Source organism: Marmota marmota, unplaced genomic scaffold (assembly GCF_001458135.2).
Source record: "Marmota marmota marmota unplaced genomic scaffold, marMar, whole genome shotgun sequence".
NCBI classification, from domain to species: Eukaryota; Metazoa; Chordata; class Mammalia; order Rodentia; family Sciuridae; genus Marmota; species Marmota marmota.
This window is the reverse complement of record NW_026000153.1, coordinates 4,702,081-4,720,104: the sequence shown is the minus strand read 5'-3', so window position 1 is coordinate 4,720,104 and position 18,024 is coordinate 4,702,081. Positions and strand designations below refer to the sequence as shown.

The following is an 18,024-nucleotide window of genomic DNA, read 5'->3' as shown; positions in this document are numbered from 1 at the left end:
GAGTGATTCTCCCTGCACTTCCCCAGACCCCAAAATCTTCAGTTCCTCACACCCCTCAGTTTTGAAAGCCATTGCATGAATTTAAAGCACAAAGAAGCACAGGGGTTTTCTCGGGGGTGTTAAATTCAGAGTCCGGAGGCCTGAAGGGGCTCTGATACCAACTCTTTCTCCAGCACAGTGACCTTGAATGGGTCACCATCCCAGTTAGCAGTTTTCTATGACAAATGAGGGGATCAGACTGAGTGATCTGACTTAACCAAGATTTCTTTCTGCTGCAAAACCTCACACCAGCTGTGACTACAGAGGGCTTCAGGAGAGGCCTCACTCTTGAAGCCAAAGCCCACTGAGGAAGGTGCATCTGACCAACGCCATGACTCCCTAAACCTGAACTCCCCTTTAGCCATGAGAATAGGAGAACATTTCCAACCCCAGTGATGGAAAGACCTGGGCTGTGGTCCTGCAAGGGTGTGTCAGGGTGCAGCCATCTTGGAGATGGAAAATGATTTGGTCTGGGTTCCTGGCCAGCCCTGGGCTACTCAGTCTTCAGTTCTTGGCTCCAGCCACAACCTTTACCCTGCTGTTTCAGCTTCTCTATAAACTCCCCAGATGATTCCTTGCCATCGGGAATCTGCCCACCTTTGACAAATAGCTGTATGGGTGGGACATTGCTTAAAATTTTTAGAGTTTTAATAAGTCCTTAAAAGGTCACAGGGAACAGGGGGAAGAGGAAGAGCATGACCGACTGCCCAGGGGCAGCCCGAGCCTGTTTTACCCAGGGCAACTGCAAAGTTGGTGTGGCATCCATCTGTTTTGTCACTGGGAATAAACTGTGTAGCTGCGGATCTTAGGGTGGCAGGGCTGCCATGATTTATGGTTGTGTGGCCAAGTTCGCAGCCACAATCCAGGAGGGAGTGAGGGAAAGAGGGCTGCAGGAGAGAAGGGCTGGCGTAGCGCTTTCGGAGTGTGTTTCATGTTTAATGCTTTTAACATGGGTGCCTTGTTCTTCTAGAAGGCTCTTAGAAAAATAGAAGCCATAGACAAACTGCCATGCGTAGCTGACCAAACACACATGGGGGTGAAGGTGGTGGGGGGTGTGTATGTGAGGGTTATGGTTGTTTATGGTTGTGTTATATCCAAGCTCTAGGAAAGTGTTTATTTTAAAATAAGAAGCATGAGTTACGGATACTTTTAACCCAAGAGAAGATGTGGAGACTCTCTCTCATTTATTTTGGCAAGAGTCTGACATTAGATACGTGCTCTCTGGGCCTGTTCCCAGTCAAACACGCTGAAGACAGGATTTCTGCTCGACATGAGGCACAACCCAGGTGCATTCACATCCATAGACGGGCAGTGCATCCTCAAGAAATTGGGAGTTGAGCAAGGTAGACAAAATGTAACACACAACCACATTGCAGTGCTTTGCAGAACAGGAACAGCTTCTAACTTTCGAGACACTTACTGTGGCCAGCAAGTTGCTGTTTTTAATCTACACAACTATATCTTCCTGAGTGGGCTTTGTTATTGCCCTGTCCACCCACGGATTGTCTTCTTAAGGCTCACAAGATGACCAGGGACCACAGAGAGTTCTGAGTCCATTCAGAAGGACAGAGGACAGAGCCACAACAGGGAAGCATCCATCTGTTCCAATGCAGAGAGGCAGGGGTGGGGGCTGTCCTGGCATAAGAGGCCCCACCCGACAAGAGGCAAAGCTCTTATAAAATTCCATAAGCAAGAGGCTAAGGTAGAAGGATCACAATCCTCAGCAAAAAATGAGGTGCCCAGTTCTAAGATAGCAGTTTCAGGAAACCCAAATCAGGATACCTGTCTATCAGGTATGTACAGGTCATGTCTAGTTGTACCCAGTCCATGCAGGAGTCATCTTTATCACATAAGTTAGTGTCACCTAGTAGCATCGTTGACATACCATCTTAGTGTGCTGCCAGTGTTAACCAGAAGATCAAATTCTCCTGCAGAAAAGATTCCTTACCTACAACTATTGCAGCTTGAGCATCCCTGATCCAAAATGTTCCAAAATCAACAACCTAATCTTCAGATTTGGGGATTACCTATGCCCAACTGGCAAAGTCTCTGTGTTTGGAGTCTATGCAGATTCCAAAATCTGAAACAATTCTAGTCCAATATCTTTGTATTCTCATTAGAGAATGAAGCTGAGGTTTAGAAAGGTTTATCAACTTACCTCAAATCACATAGTAAATAACGCAGCCAGGGTTTAAATCCTGGTCTGTCTGACTCCAATTACCGTGCTTTTAACTAAAGTGCAAAATGTGAATTTTTTTCCAACCCCTGTAGCCTGTTTATTTTGCTATTTGATAAAGTGGTTTGAGTTACCTACCACTGAGAATGATGGGTCTTCCTGGTAGAAGCAGCCTGTTTATCCTGTGGTCTTGCCCACTCCCTGGCACACTGTGTAACTCCATTTGAGAAGCACAGCACCTACTAGTTAGCAGTTCTGCTGAAAATAATAAAAGAAAGCACTAGTTACTTGTTTTTCTCTGAGTCTATATTTTGAGTAGAGGTTTATGAGAAGGGTAAAAAACGATTTAAAAGTTAGAGAACCAATTTTGCCTCGGAAAATAAATGAGTACCTACCTGGTTACCAGGTGCAAACAATTCGAATTCCTTTGCATCGACAGTCCTTTCTTCTTTTTAAATCATCAACATCTTGTAGCACAAAATCCAAGAGCTCAAGGCAATGCGTGTAGCTTTATTACAGTTCAGTTCAACATATAAAATCCAGTTTATATATCTGGATTGTGTTGCAGGAGCCATTCAAGAAGTGTGCCATCCGTGCTCCAAGTATAAAAGTAGGAATTTTAAGACACTGTAACAATATTACTGTTGTTTCATTGGGTGTTTAATTGACTCTAAGCTTTCACCAGGCCTAAAAGCTATCTGTTGACTTCCAAAACTTCATAGTGTAGTGAAGAAAAAAATACTAAAGAATTTTGTAAGCAGAATGTAAAGTGGATTGTGTAAAACACCATGATTAAGTGCAATGGAATGAGTTTACGATGAGTTGTACTGAACTAGCAAGACACAATTGAAGCTGGAGGAACACAGGGAAGACTAAAGAGGGTAGTGTTCGGCTCCTCAGCCTAGGTGGGCACAGGTGTTTGCTAAAGGTAATCCTAAATGCTTTCAGATACCCTGTTCACTGTGCTTTCCATCAGAGTGTTCAAAAAGGCAGCTGGCAAAGTCCGCCTGCCAACAACACAGACAGACGTATGTTCTTTAGGTAAGAGATACCATTGCATAGATTGTTTTTCCTCTCATGTTACATGAGCTTATGAAACATTAGATTATACAGGGAGAAAAGCACAAAGTTTGAATATTACTAATGAGGCAAGTTTTGGAAAAATACCTTAGAAATTTCCAAAGTGAAACTAGGAGGAAATTTAGCCTTTCCCTTTCCTTATTTCCCCATATTTTTGATTGGTGCATTACAGTTGTATATAATGGTGGTATTTGTTGTTACATATGTGTCCATGCACACAATATAACAATATAATATAGCCATTATCACTTCCCAGGATTTTCCATTTCCCTTCCTCCTGTCCCACCCTCCGGTCCCTTTTCTCTACTAATCTCCCTTCGATTTCCATGAGACAGCCCCCCCACCCCCACCCCACCTTTATTTTCCTTTTTGCCCTCTAGTTTCCACATATGAGAAAATGTATGACCCTTGATTTTGTGAGTTTGGCTTATTTCACTTAACGTAATGTTCTCAAATTCCATCCATTTTCCTGGAAATGACATAATTTCATTCTTCTTTATGGCTGAATAAAACTCTGTGATGTATATTGACCACATTTTCTTTATCCATTTACCCCCTGGTTGACACCTTGGCCGCTTCCATAGTTTGGCTACTGTGAATCGTGCTGCTATAAACAGGGGTATGCATGTGTCGCTAAGGCGTGCTGATTCTAATTCTTCTGGATAAATACTGAGGAGTGGTAGGACTGGGTTATATGGTGGTTCCAGTCCTTATCTTTGAGGATCCTTTATACTGATTTCCATAGTAGTGATACTAATTTACAATTCCACCAACAGTGTAAACGTATTTCTTTTCCTCCACGTCCTCTCCAGCATTTATAGTTGTTTGGTACTCATGATGGCTACCATTCTAACTGAAACATGATGAAATCTCAATGTAGTTGTGATTTGATTTCCCTAATTGTTCAAGATGTTGTACCTTTTTTCAAATATTTGGCCTTTCCCTTTCTGAAAAATCAGAAGATAAGTAGATCTCTGGTGGTGGTCCTCTCACACTGTTCATGTCCCCTCCTTTTGAATCCGCTTGGGAAGATTTATGTGGTCATTCTGCAGGTGTTTACCCAGAATGATGGGTAAACTGTGGGGACTAGAGTCTGGCCATCATAGCCAGGGAGACAAGACTGCAAGTAGCCAAGAAAAAAAAAGAAAATTAAGTTCAAGTAGCAATACGAGAATCTGGAGTAATACAAAAAAGAATCAGAGTTTTCATGAGGCCAAATATGTTAAGAGGTATGAGGGTCAGCACTGCAGAGAAAGGAAGGGCTCCGTCAGAGGTGGTGGGGGGCTCGAGGATGGGTCCCTGTGGGTGGAGAAAGAGAGGACCTTCCGAACAAGAGGAGATCTTGGAATGAAAAGTCACTGTGGTGGGTACGGGTCTAACCTATGTGTGGAAGTTTCCTGGCAAGGAAGATTTGCCTGGCCCCCAACTCTGAGGAGCATGAAATAGACTGGAAGATTCCATTGCATAGGATCAAGGAAGCTGCTAGACTTTGAGATGGGGACTGACCTGTGGCCCAGCTCCTGTCCCAGAGCCAAGAATTTGTCAAACTTAGTTGACCATCATGCATCCTCCTGCTCCGTAGATGGCCTGCCTTAGTTACCCTCTGTTGTTGTTTCAGATTCATGACGGATGCTGCCCGCCGAGAGCAGGAGTCTCTGAAGAAGAAGATTCAGCCGAAGCTCTCACTGACCCTGTCCAGCTCAGTGTCCCGAGGGAATGTGTCCACCCCGCCACGCCACAGCAGCGGAAGCCTTACTCCCCCTGTGACCCCACCCATCACCCCCTCCTCTTCATTCCGCAGCAGCACTCCGACAGGTGAGTGGCTTGGCCCTGCCTCAGGGAGAGATGCCCTGGGGGCTGGGGACACAGGGTGTCTTAGATCTGATGTCTACTTTGATTCTTTTCTGGCCTCTACAGAATATGGATTCATTTGATCTATTATTGAAGAAATGTTTATAGATGATTAATATGCATGTGATCATGACTTCATAGATCTTTTTAAGGCCTTACCATTATGCATGGGTGAAGTGGTTGATGTCTTGGGTTTGCTTTATTCGAGTGAAGTACTACATGAACCCAGATAGCCACATGTTGGTTACTGTTGAAGCTGAGTGATGGGTACGTGGAGGTTCCTTATACCATCTTCCTGTTTTTGCAGTTTTTTTTTTTTATTAGAAAGTGATTAGGAATTAAAGTACATTTAGAATGTCCAGACACAGAGCCGCAGTAGGAGCAGAGGGGCTCCTCTCTGTCTTATACCTCATGGAAGATATTGGCAGCCTCCCAAAGGTGGAAGTGATTAAAAAATAAAGCGAGAGTTGGCATCAAAGATGAAAATATCATCTCAGTGCATAAGACTGAACTACAGGATGGAGCTTAGACCTGTGACAAGTGGCTTCTTGGCACGTCTGCCCCGAATTCCACTTATTTCCCAAACTTCCCCTGAGCTAAGCACACTGAGTTCTTCTTCCCCATTCATAGCTATTAAGTTGCTGGTTCTTCCCAGCAGAAGTGCATAAAGATGGTGGAAGAGGCTAGGAAGGTCCCTCTTCTTTGTCCTGAGAGGCAGACAATGATTTCCCTTCACTGAGTAGGAATATAATTGAATAAAAACAAAAGCTATTAATTGAATAAAAACAAAAATATATATATATATAACATTGTCACCATGAGTGCCTCCAGAGAGAAGCTTCCCTGGAAAGGTAAATGGGACTGAAATACATAGGAGGGAAGGAAAGAAGCATGGGAAAGAAGAAGCATGCTAACCAAGAGGGTTGCCTTATGCAAAGGCTGTGTGGTGTGGGGAAGCCTGGCAGGGCCAAGAGCAGGCCCAGAGGCCAGGGTATAGGAGGTGGTAGAGGAGGTAGCAGGGCCTAGCGCATCATGGGTCTTATTAGAGATTCCAGTTGATTCTAAAATAAGCCACTAATGATCACACCATCATCTCCTTAGCATCACTCCATCAATGGTTTTCTCTTACAGTTTATATATTTCTTTTTATCCATCTCCCATCAAAGGAGGTGATCACATTAATATTTCTCAAAATGTGTTTTAAAATGTTAATTGCACAAAATATTAGTTGTGGAAAAGGATTTCCTCATAGTTTGGGAAGATATTGCATTAAGCAGAGTTAAGCAAGTTTCTTTAATGCTGGGCTTTAATATACACTGTTATTCTCTTAAGGGGAGTGAGTTTGTCAGCTTTCTGATGCTATGACAAAATACCTGAGGGAAATCAACTAAAAAAGGAAAATTTTATTTTGACTCTCGGTTCCAGAGGTTTCAGTCTGTGGTTGCTTAGCCCCATCACTTGGGCCTGGGGTCAGGGAGAACCTGGTGGGGAGCACATGGGCAAGCAGAGCTGCTACCTCAAGGAGGTTGGGAAGAGAGAGGGAGGAGGGGTCAGAGTTCCAATATCCCCTTCCAAGGCATATCCCAGTGACCTCACTTCCTTCCAGTAGACCCCACCTTCTAAAGACCCCACCACCTCCCAATAGCGCCACAGACTGGTGACAAGTCTTCAGCACAAAGCCTTCGGGGGACATTTCAGATCCAAAGAGGGGGAATTTACTAAGTTCCCCAAATTTAGCTGCTCTTATTGGGGGACCTCTTTTTTCTACGGGGCACTCAGGGACTCAAGGTTGAGGCACCCTATATTCAATCAAGACTGAGCATTTTAAAGATAGGATAGGTGTGGGAAGCAGAATGATCTGAGCCTCCCCCCTCACAAATCAACGCTTTCCTTTACAAATGGCATTAGTGGCCCCCAAAGGCCAGGTGTTCGAGGCTCAGTTGCCAGCTTGGCACTCTCAGGAGGTGGTGGAAACTTGAAGAGGTGGGGTCTAGTGGGACACTTTAGGTCATGGGGGTGTGCCCACACAGAAGGATCCGGGGATCTCCATCTCTTCCTCTTTCTCTTTGGCCTCCTGCCCTGAGGTGAATGGTTTCGCTATGCCATAGTCCCCACCGTGTTGGGCTGCCCTGCCACCGGGGTCCTGAAAGCAGTTGGGCCACCTGATCATGGACTGAAACCACAAACCAAAATAAACCTTTTCCCTTTATAAATTAATCATCTTTGGTATTTGTTCCAGCCATGGACAGTTGTGTAACACACCGATTATACCCATTATAGAGAGTTTTGTGTAAGTGCAAAATGTAAATTGCATGTGTATAAATCCAGCATTCCATACATTTTATTTTGTGAAGAATGACTTTCCAGGATCTTTGGGTAACATTTCTTGTGAAAATCTAAGGAGTGAAAGAGAAGAAGGTTTTGAGAGCACGACGCATTGCTGCGATCCTCTTTTCTGTGTATTTCTGTAGTGTTGGTTCATATGGATATGAACGGGGTCGGGGGGGGGGAGTCTCAAACTGGATGTATTTCCTACCTGAGGTAATGTAGACTGACTCATGTCCAACACCAGATAAACAGGACTGCCCCAATTAGTTACGGGCACCTCAGAACCCCATGAAAAGAAAGACACTTTAAAGTGAGAGTTTATTATTTTTCATGTAAGAATGTTTGGAAGAAATGGAATCATTTCCTTTCCTTCAGACGCAAAGAAATCTTTATGACACCTTACTATTTTAGCAATTTCCCACTGAGAGGATTAATTTATGTTGTGGTACAGATGTATCATTTTTGGTCTGTCAAGATCATTGGTAAGTTATTTGCTGCTTGAGGAACATTCCATGTAAACATCAAAAATTAGCAGAGGAAATGGTTTCTTAAACCCCTACCATGTACAGTTTTGATTGTGTACATTTTTCAATGTTCAGAATGTTATTTTACCTGCAGTTACAGAGATCAGCTTATTTGACTTGACTAATGTGGTTCCAGTCACTTTCTTTGCCAGGTTATAAATAATATTTCACATTTCTGCCTCCTAAATTCACTCTTCCAAGTTCCATATTCAAGGTGCGACCCTGGGTCAGAAGACACAGTTACCTTGTAGGAAATTTCATTTGTAAGATAGGAAGGCATGCTTTCTTGAGTAGTAGAAAGTAGGGCTTAGCTTCAATCTAGATTTTTTTTTTTTTAATATTTCTTAGGTATTCTTGGGATCAGCATGTTTTGTGATTTCTCATTGTGATCTACTTACAGACTCCTGAGGCTGTAGTTTGGTATTTCTAACAGGTTCTGCCCTAAAGAGTTGAATGTCAGGATGGCGCCTAGAAAACATTTCCTAAAATCTTCCTGTTAAGGGTACAGTCTTGGGACTGGGGCGTGGCTCAGTAGCAAAGAGCTCGCCTAGCACATGTGAGGCACTGAGTTCGATCCTTAGCACTGCATAACAAATAAAATAAAGGTATTCTGTCCGTCTGCAACTACAAAAACTAAAAAATTAAAAAGAGTACAGTCTTGATTTGCATTCCCTTTTCGTATAAATGCTGTGTCTTGTAGCTGGAGAATGCCTAGATGGTGCTGATGTCCTTCTTGCCTTGGATTCAGGGTCACTACAGACCCCTTCCTGACCTTTGGTGTGTCTGCTTGTGTCTTTATGCACTGCCTTGTTCTCTGTGTTGTCCTTTCATCTACTTTCTAGACTGGCTAACAAGACCTTTAGCCCAGTCTAGTCTTTCAGCTTATTCTGCTTGCCCAGCGTCTTCTGTGTTTAGCCTCTTCTCACTGCTCCAGCCAGGAAAGCGTCTCATGTATTTTATTACTACTATGTACCACTACCAGTTATAAGACATCTTCCCTCAAAAAATGTTTTCTCGACTTGAAGAAAACAATTAAGTCAATGGTGATCTGTGGTAATAATAAGTAATACTAGACTATTTCTTTATAACACGTTATACTGTGCAAAAGTCTTCTCCTTCACCATGTCTTCTGATCATTATAAACACTCAATGGCACACAGGGCAAGCCTCATTACCCCACTTTAAAGACAAAGTAGTTGAGACTCAATTAAACAACTCTCCCGGTTTCGGGTATTTCCCAGCATCAGGACCTGTTCACTCTACATGATTTATTGAGCATCAATTTTGTTACAAGGCCTTGTACCAGGTATCAGGGATGCAGAAAAGCATGAAGCCTAGCCCTCGAGAGTTAACACTCGTATCCCTTAGCAGGTGCAGGTTGAACACATGTAGGAGAGCGAGCAAACGTGATGTGTACACACGGGACCGTCACCAGCACCAATGATCAGTGAGACATGGTAGAGGTACACACAGGGTTATTCTCTCCATGCTGTTTCCGTGCTGCTATAAGGTTCAAGAAATGTCTTACATCATTATAAGGCAAATGTAAGTGCCAAAGAAGTTGGAATAAGGTGATACTGGAGAGAAAGTGACTTGGACAGTTTTATAGCCCATGATCACTATGGAGTATCAGCTTAGAGTATTAGTGAGCAGACCTTAATGGGTTGACAAATGGTGGTATATAAATCTTGAGTGTTCCAGGTCGACCTTCAGAGCTCTGGGAGCATGGAGGTAAAGTGACCTCAGATGAGTATAGTTCTGCTACGTGGCAGACAGATGGCCTAGAGCCCTTCTAAGCCTTAGTTTCCTCAACTGTGCAGGGGCAGCCATGTCTGCCCCAGAGTGAGGTTAATGATTGAGGACATGTCTGGGAACAACTTCTTGTGTTAACACCCTCTATACTTGAACCTCCAGTTCAGAAGGGACATCAGCTCAAGCAGAGCTACTCTGCTTCCTACTGGCTGTCAGTGGTGGCTATGGCTGCTGCTTTCAAGACTAGTGAGGACTTCTTTTTTTTTGGTACTTGGGATTGAACCCAGGGATACTTAACCACTGAGTCACATCCTTATCCCTTTTTAGTTATCATTTTTGAGATAGGATCTCATTATGTTCTTTAGGTCCTTGCTAAGTTGCTGAGGCTGGCCTTGAACTTGCAATCCTCGTGCCTCAGAGTCTTGGGCCACTGGGACTACAGAACTCGGGCTCCTGAGCTACTGGGATTACAGGCATGAGCCACCATGACCAGCTAGTGAGGACTTTTTGAAGTAGTATACACACTCGTGAAAGAAGATATTTTTTGCTCTTAACTGAATCCTGTTCTTTTGGGCAGACAGTATTTCACCAGCCCTGGCTGGGACTGCTTATACATGTTTATTTTTTGTCTGCACAGACCTCAGAGAAGGCCGATTCTGGGAATGCGTGTTGCAGGTCGTATCTGCTAAAGACCTGCTCTAGCCATGGGCACATTGAAGGGGAAAGAAGGCCTTATCCTCTCCTTTTCAGAACAGATGCTGACATTGCATCTAAAGAGTTTGTGACAAAAGAAAAAGGGACAATTTGGGCTTCATCAAAACTAAAAACTTTCATTGTCAGGAGAAGTAGCACACACCTGTAATCCCAGTGACTCCAGAGGCTGAGGAAGGAGGGTCACAAATTTGAGGCCAGCCTGGGCAACTTAGTGATACCTTGTCTTATAAAATATAATGGGCTGGGTATGTAGCTCTTGGTAAAAAGCTTGCCTAGCATGTGTGAGGCCCTGGGTTCAATCCCCATTACTGAAACAAACACGTAAAAACTTTGTACTTTAAAAGACACTATCTAAAAATTGAGAAGACAGACCATAAAATCGGAGAAAATATTTGTAAAACCATGTATCTGATAAGGGCCTAATCAGTCGAGAAAAAAAGTCTTAAAATCTAACTCTGAAAAGACAACTCTGTTTTAAAATGGGATTGGGGAATGGCACTATTTATTAACTACTTCATGACCAAAGGTGGTGGAAGTTAAGACTTAGCCAGTTTATAGATTTTTTATGTCCTGTTTTAGTAAAGGCAGCAATAACCCCGTTAACTGTAGGAATTCAAAGTGCTCAGGATGGAAACTCTGGGTGTTTCTAGCAGATTTGCACACCTGCACGCCCTGTCCCCCTCTCATTGAAGGATGTGCCCACACAGGCCCAGCCACCACAGCGTGGAAGGAAGGGCCCCTCGCTGCACCCACTTTCATTTCAGTTTCCCTTTAACCTGTGAAAGAGATGGACAACTCATTGCTATGATCTATACTGAGGTCAAGATGCCATATAAAGGTATCTCAAGGTCTTTAGGACCAGATAGGTTTTGACCATACCATGTCTGCACGTCCCTGCCATCCTTTCCAAGAAGAGGATGCTCCAAGGAGAGAGGCCAGCAGATGTCATTGTCCCTCTACGTAGCTGAGGAGGGCGAGACTGACAGAGGTCATCACAGCTTCTGCAGAGCTACAGAACGGAGTGGTATTGACCTTGCAGTCCCACTCTAGGCATTTACCCAAGAGAAATGATAACATATATCCACAAATGACACAAGGATGAACACAGCAGCTTGATTCACAGTAGCCCCAAACTGTGCAGGAGGTCTCTCCTCAGGTAAAAACATCAAACAAATACTCTCATACACACACACTGTGCACACCCACAGGAATCTCAAAAACAAGCTGAGCAAAAAGAGAGCAAGACAGAATATATGGAATATTTCAGAAATAGGCATCCCCGTCTGTGGTGATAGAAGTCACATCAGTGGTTGCCTGGGGATTGGGGAGTGTGGCATAGACAGAGAACTTTGTGGAGTGATAGGTAAATTCTGTATCTCGACTGGTATACTGGCTGCACGAATATGCAGGCTCTCCGAATTATACATTTAAGAGCTGTGTGTTTCACCATAGATGAATGTTAGCTCAGCAAAAAGTGGTGACCTCGGCAAAATTAAGGAACAGGACTCTACAACTTCCACTTGAAGTTGAACTAGTAAATAGCTTTTCCTGCTACTTGCTATAAACAAAGGAAGTGAATGTATGTTATAGTTTAAGTATGAAAATCTCTGGAATTTCCTCTCCATTGAAGAAAGACAGTAAGCAGAATCGATTCCCTTCTTAGCTTAGGAACACTAAGGATTCACTTAGGAACACTAGTTATTTACCCAGTAGCATGGGTAAATAATTATAATCCATATTAAATAAGGCAAGAGAGAGAGAAGAGGGAAGTCGGGAAAGGGGAAACGATCAGAGCTAGATGCCCAGCTTTCTTACAACACAGTGACGAGTTCATTAATGACTCAGTGTTTCATAGAACATTATAGCACCCAGGGATTCCCGTGTCAAAATTATTTTGTTTCCCATGTCAAAATTATTTTGTTTGCCATGAGATAAGGAGTAGTTCATTATGCTGAGGATTTTACAAGAAAGAAAGCGAAAAGGTTCAGGTTTCCCCCCATGTTAAGCAATCCTCTGAAACTAGCACAGCATGGCGGTTTATTATCTGGCTTAATCTCTGTGCTAACCAGAGAGTGTCCCTAACTTAACTTGTAATAGAATTTTTTTTTTCAGAGGGGGCAGGGAGTTACAGGAAATTGAACTTGGGGGCACTTGACCACTGATTCACATCCACAACCTTGTTTTGTATTTTATTTAGAGACAGGGTCTCACTGAGTTACTTAGCACCTCACTTTTGCTGAGGCTGGCTTTGAACTGGCAATCCTTCTGTCTCAGCCTCCGGAGCCACTGGGATTAAAGGCCTTTGACACCATGCCTGGCTAGAAGATTTTTGAGGCCTACCATTTAAAAAAAAAAATCTTTATTTTATATTTATTTTTGTATGTGGTGCTGAGGATCGAACCCAGAACCCAGTGCCTCATGTATACAAGGCAAGTGCTCAACCACTGAGCTACAGCCCCAGCCCCAAGGCCTACCATTTTAACAGTGCTTTTCTGTGCAAAGTGATGCTACCATACCTAACCATTTACAGTTGATTATAAACCTAAATTTTATTCGCACTAGTCCTGTGTTATTATTTAATCAAATCCAATAAAAATATGTCCACTCTTAAGAATTCCAACTAGACATCCTGAAGTCCTTTACAGCCATATTTCACCTACCTCTGGAAATACAGTTAGTCAAGGTTTTGGCCCTAGATCTTATTTGCTTGTTTTTTTTTTTTTTTTTGGGTGGGGGGGAGGCAGGTCACAGCAGGGGTCTGTACACTGGCCAAAAAAAGATCCAGAAAGATCCCAAGATAAAGTTGTTTTAAAGGGCACGTGTTAACACTGTGCTGCTGACACCTCTTACTCCAAGGAAGAATGCCATCTTTTTAAGCCAAGGTCCAGAGCTCACTCCTATGCCAGCTTCCATCAGTACACACTTCCCAATAATTTTCCTTTGGAAGCAAGACCCAGAACTGAAATCTGAGTGGTAGAGAGAGTGACATCTTGGAACCTGGAAAATAGTGTGGATTCTCCTGAAAACACGAATAAACAGCCAGCCTCAGTGCTTCCATGCACCTCTGATGTGAAGGTGGTGCCGAGTTAACACCTGACGGATTCGCAGACCTGCCAAGTGTGTATGATTCCAAGAGCCCTTTTCTTCCCCCCCGCCCCCCACCCCATCCCAACTGTCGAAAAACACAGCACATTAAAACTAGAGAAGCCCTTTCATCTTTGTGGGTATCACGGCAGCAAACTTATTTTAATGTCTTTTCCATGTGGCTCCAGTTTTAACAATAAAATGATCCCCAGGCACACCCAGCTGCATAGCATTAGAGAAAGAATCTGAAAAGGAAAGAAAAAAAAAAAAACAAAAAACGAGAAAGCTTTAAGCTAATTTGGTTTTGCTCAAAAGACGATCAAGGTAAAGAATCTCATCACTCCTGTCACACAACTTTGCTCAGATTTCTTGGAAATATACTAAAAAAGGAGGTGATATTTGACAGGAAGGGGAAACTTAGATTGCTGGAAACTTTCTGGTGCCAGGGACGAAAGGTTTCTGGTTGTGCACTTTTAGCACCTTGCTAACAAACTTACATAGTTCCTCCTTGGAAAACTGGGTCCTGACATTAATTTATATAATAAGTTGAGTTGATCTTATCAGATCAAAGATGTATTTCATACTCTGCTGGATATGTTGTTTTTTTTTTTAAACCACACAATTCTGGCTGTATTTGGTATGAAAACACACACTTAAAATCACTCATGAGAAATTGAAGTTGGTTGGGGAACAGACTGCTATATGATTTTGACATTTGCTAATACCACGACGCACTGCATTTTTTTTTTCCTGGTACTCAGTTATTAAGTTTTCGGGTTTTTTTTTTTAAGGTGTCCAAGGTGTGTCGAGTGGTTATAGGCCAAGGACAAGTCACTTTCAGAGATGTTGAATGAAGTAGCTAGTCCATCCCGGCCATTGTCTACTGCTAAAGACATTTCCTTCCCATCTGAGTCTCGGTGGAGTTGTAGTTTTTAAGTAGATGCATATTTTAACGTTACCAAAATTTTTGAATAACAAGAAAAAATAAAGAGTAAGACAGGTTTCTCTTTGGAAAATGGTGAATATGGTGCTTTCCATGTGACATAGTTTGAGCTCTCTAACGTTTGCTGCATAGTTAGGATTCTCATCAGGTAGGTGTGGTGACACACATCTGTAGTCCCAGCTACTTGGGAGCCTGAGGCAAGAGGATCACTTGAGCCCAGGATTGAAGGCCAGCTTTTCAACATAGGGAGACCCTGTGTCGGTGGGGAAAAAAAAAAATCTTAATGTTGAAAACAGTTGCATAGAATCTTAAATTCAAGAATGGAAGACTCTGGTCTTGCCTTTCCCAACAAAAAGGGATTTCTTCCTGTAGGCACAACTGTTGGGTGTCACCTGGGCTGAAGTCCAATGCACTGGTAATCATGGGGACAGATGCCAGGCAGGCAATTTGGAAAGATGTTTTTGGGACACAATCATGACCCTGTGTCTAGAACAGTTCCCCATCCTCTTAGATGGTTACTTTCTAATATTCCATGAAGTTCTAGATCATTATTATAAGTCTCCCTAAAATTCACCTCAATGCAATTAATTTTGACTGAGCACTTAGATACTATGAATAGCATTTCACTGTCCTGCAAAAGGAGCACTTTATGAAACAAATGTTAAATTAAAGCCATTTGGTTTCTGGAATCTGTGAATATAATTTAGAATATGAATTGTTATGTGCAAAAGAAAATTATTAAGACTACAGAATTTGACAAATGGTTAATGTTCAAAAGCATTAAATTAAAATGTTACAAGTCGGCTACAACTGAGCTGCCCAGGGGACCTTGTGCAGAGTTGGTTTTGAAGGACTGGATGGGCTACTGCCACCACTACTGGGCAGCACAACTCGTTCTGGGGGACTGGTTTCTTCTGGAAGGTAAATAAGCCTTTTTTGAACATGCAAATCATAAAAATTATAAAGCAACTGCAAGTATAAAAATTGGGTTTTTAAATACACCATCAGTAACTAGTACATGGTACTTGACCTGTAAGTAGTAAATAAAAAGTTCAATAGAATATAGTTCACATGTGTCAGTACAGTCATCGTCCATAGCCCTGGATTCTGCATTCTTGGAGTCAACCCACCACAGATCAAAAATATTCTGGGAGAAAAAATGTTGCATCTGCCCTCAACAAGTAACAGGCTTCTTTCCTTGTCCTCATTTCTGTAAGCGACACAGTATAACAACAATTTACATAGCATTTACGTTGTACTGGGTGTTATAAGTAACCTAGAGCCTATTTAAAATATATGGGAGCATGTGGGTAGGTGATATGCAAATACTATACCATTTTATAGAACTCAAGCACCTGCGGGTTTGGTTTCCATGGGGAAGGAGGTGTCCTAGAACTAACCCTCCACCAAAACCAAGGAAAGATGGAAGTCTCTAGAACCCTGTCTCCTAAAATGAATAAGTAATAAATATTCTAAAAAGGATTTTTTCCCCTCCCTGTTTTGCATCTCAATAAATTTCTATTTCCTGACATCGTCCAAAGCAAAAGGTTTGCCAAGACTAGAAAGCTTGTTCTTTGCCACGTGGGAGACCGTTAGCTAAAGCTATAAATGTGGCACACTGATGAACATTGTCATTTTAATTCTGTCAAGCACCAAGGGTAAACTGGAAAATGAATTATGCTATATATAAACTTGAAAGTAGCTTCATCTTTGCAGTAGCCGTGCCTCTTAAAAATAGCATCTCACAACCTCCCAGAATTTGTTAACTCGTCTGTGTTTTCTATTATACGCTAGTGGATTTTGGAAAGATGACATGGCTGAAGAGTGAGTGGATATTTTCTCAGTAGGTTTTGCCTCTTTCTTCGTCCTCTAGAAGACGGCAATTTGTAGCTCCTTTGGAACGATATCAAGTTCTTGTCTGGAAAGTGTTCTGAATTTATTAACCTAATAAACCATAGTGTGACTTAGATGCCCAATTAATATTTGCCATTGATTCTTCTCATTTAAAGAGGATGAGCCTCAACAGAGGCTGTTCTGCACACTGGTTCTTTGCCGTCTGGCAACAGGTCATGTGCCCCCGCTCACGGTGCTTGCCAACTGGAGCTCCAGGTCTGGAAGTGCCCAGAGCGTGGCGGTAATGAGGCTAAGGTCGTGGGTTTAATTCTCATGTGGGCCAGTTAGCTTAGCTCAGTCCTAAGCCCCTGAACCATGTTCTTGGTGCTTGTGAAAGAAGGTCTAACAGATAGCACCCCTCGAAATCTCTCGCGAAAGAGACCATGTCTGATAAGTTGAAGAAACAATGAACACACAGAGAGCAAATCAGGTTCTCTAAGAATTGTTTTTCCTGTGGCTTGGCTTGGCTTAAGGGGATCAAGGTCAGTGTGAAATATGGTTATGAAGAAAACAAAGCACGTGTCTTATTGAGTATGCTGTGGACAGAAAAGAACTGTAGATTCTAGGTACTCTTGAGTGCTTGTCTGTAAAGTCTCAGAATAGCCTCAATTTATTCAGTGACAAAGCAGCAGTGTTGCTGTGACGTGCTGTCCATCTTCATGGTTGTCTTTTGTGTTCAGTACAAATGTCTTCAGAATATTTGAAAGAATGTGCAGACTGACAAAGATTAGCTTTAAAAAATGTAATGTCTTAGCCAGGGGCAGTGGTGCACACGTAAAATCCCAGCGGCTCGGGAGCCCAAGATAGGAGGATCATGAGTTCAAAGCCAGCCTCAGCAAAAGCAAGGTGCTAAGCAACTCAGTGAGACCCTGTTTCTAAATAAAATACAAAATAGGGCTGCGGATGTGGCTCAGTGGTCAAGTGCCCCTGAGTTCAATCCCTGGTTGCTGCCCCCCACCCCCACTCCCTGCCCCCCTCAAAAAAAAAACCTGTCTTCAGACATGGGAGGCCTCAAACTGTTTTAGTTCTTGTTGCCTCAAAATTACAGGGATTCCAGAGACTTGGATGGGAGGAGGCCAGTTCCATTCACCATCTCTTCTACAGTGATGGTCAGAGACCACTCCCCTGGTGGTGAGGATTCTCAGGAGAATGGCAGGTGATGTGGTGACTTTACAGTACAAGATATCATTTATTAATGCCCTGAATTCACAAGGTACATTACTGCCCAAACTGTTCCCAATGGGAGAAAGCAAAAAAAGGAAAAACAACATGGAATAAAATGGCATCAAATCTTTACACATATGCAATTTTAGAGCCAGAAATCTATAGAGAGACAATCTTGGCTGCTGCTTTCAAATGGAAGTCACATCTCACTGGTGGGTCATGTAATTAATTGGCAAGTTATGACTAGCATTTTGGGGGGGTGTACGAGGGATTGAACTCAGGGGTACTCACTTGGCCACCGAGTCACATCCCCAGCCCTATTTTGTATTTTTTTATTTAGAGACAAGATCTCGCTGAGTTGCTTAGCACCTTGCTTTTGCTGAGGCTGGCTTTGAACTTATGATCCTCCTGCCTCAGCCTCCCAAGCTGCTGGGATTATAGGCGTGTACTACCGTGCCCGGCTATGACCAGCATTT

The 18,024-nt window shown here is 42.8% G+C and overlaps 1 protein-coding gene across 1 annotated transcript in view; it reads left to right on the top strand.

Moving 5' to 3' along the window:
• Window positions 1–18,024, top strand: part of Jazf1 (JAZF zinc finger 1) — a 144,580-nt gene that overhangs the window by 90,371 nt on the left and 36,185 nt on the right. The window contains exon 2 of the mRNA XM_015490175.2: window positions 4,914–5,110. Coding sequence (XP_015345661.2) covers window positions 4,914–5,110 — 197 coding nt within the window. The remainder of the gene's footprint in view (window positions 1–4,913; window positions 5,111–18,024) is intronic.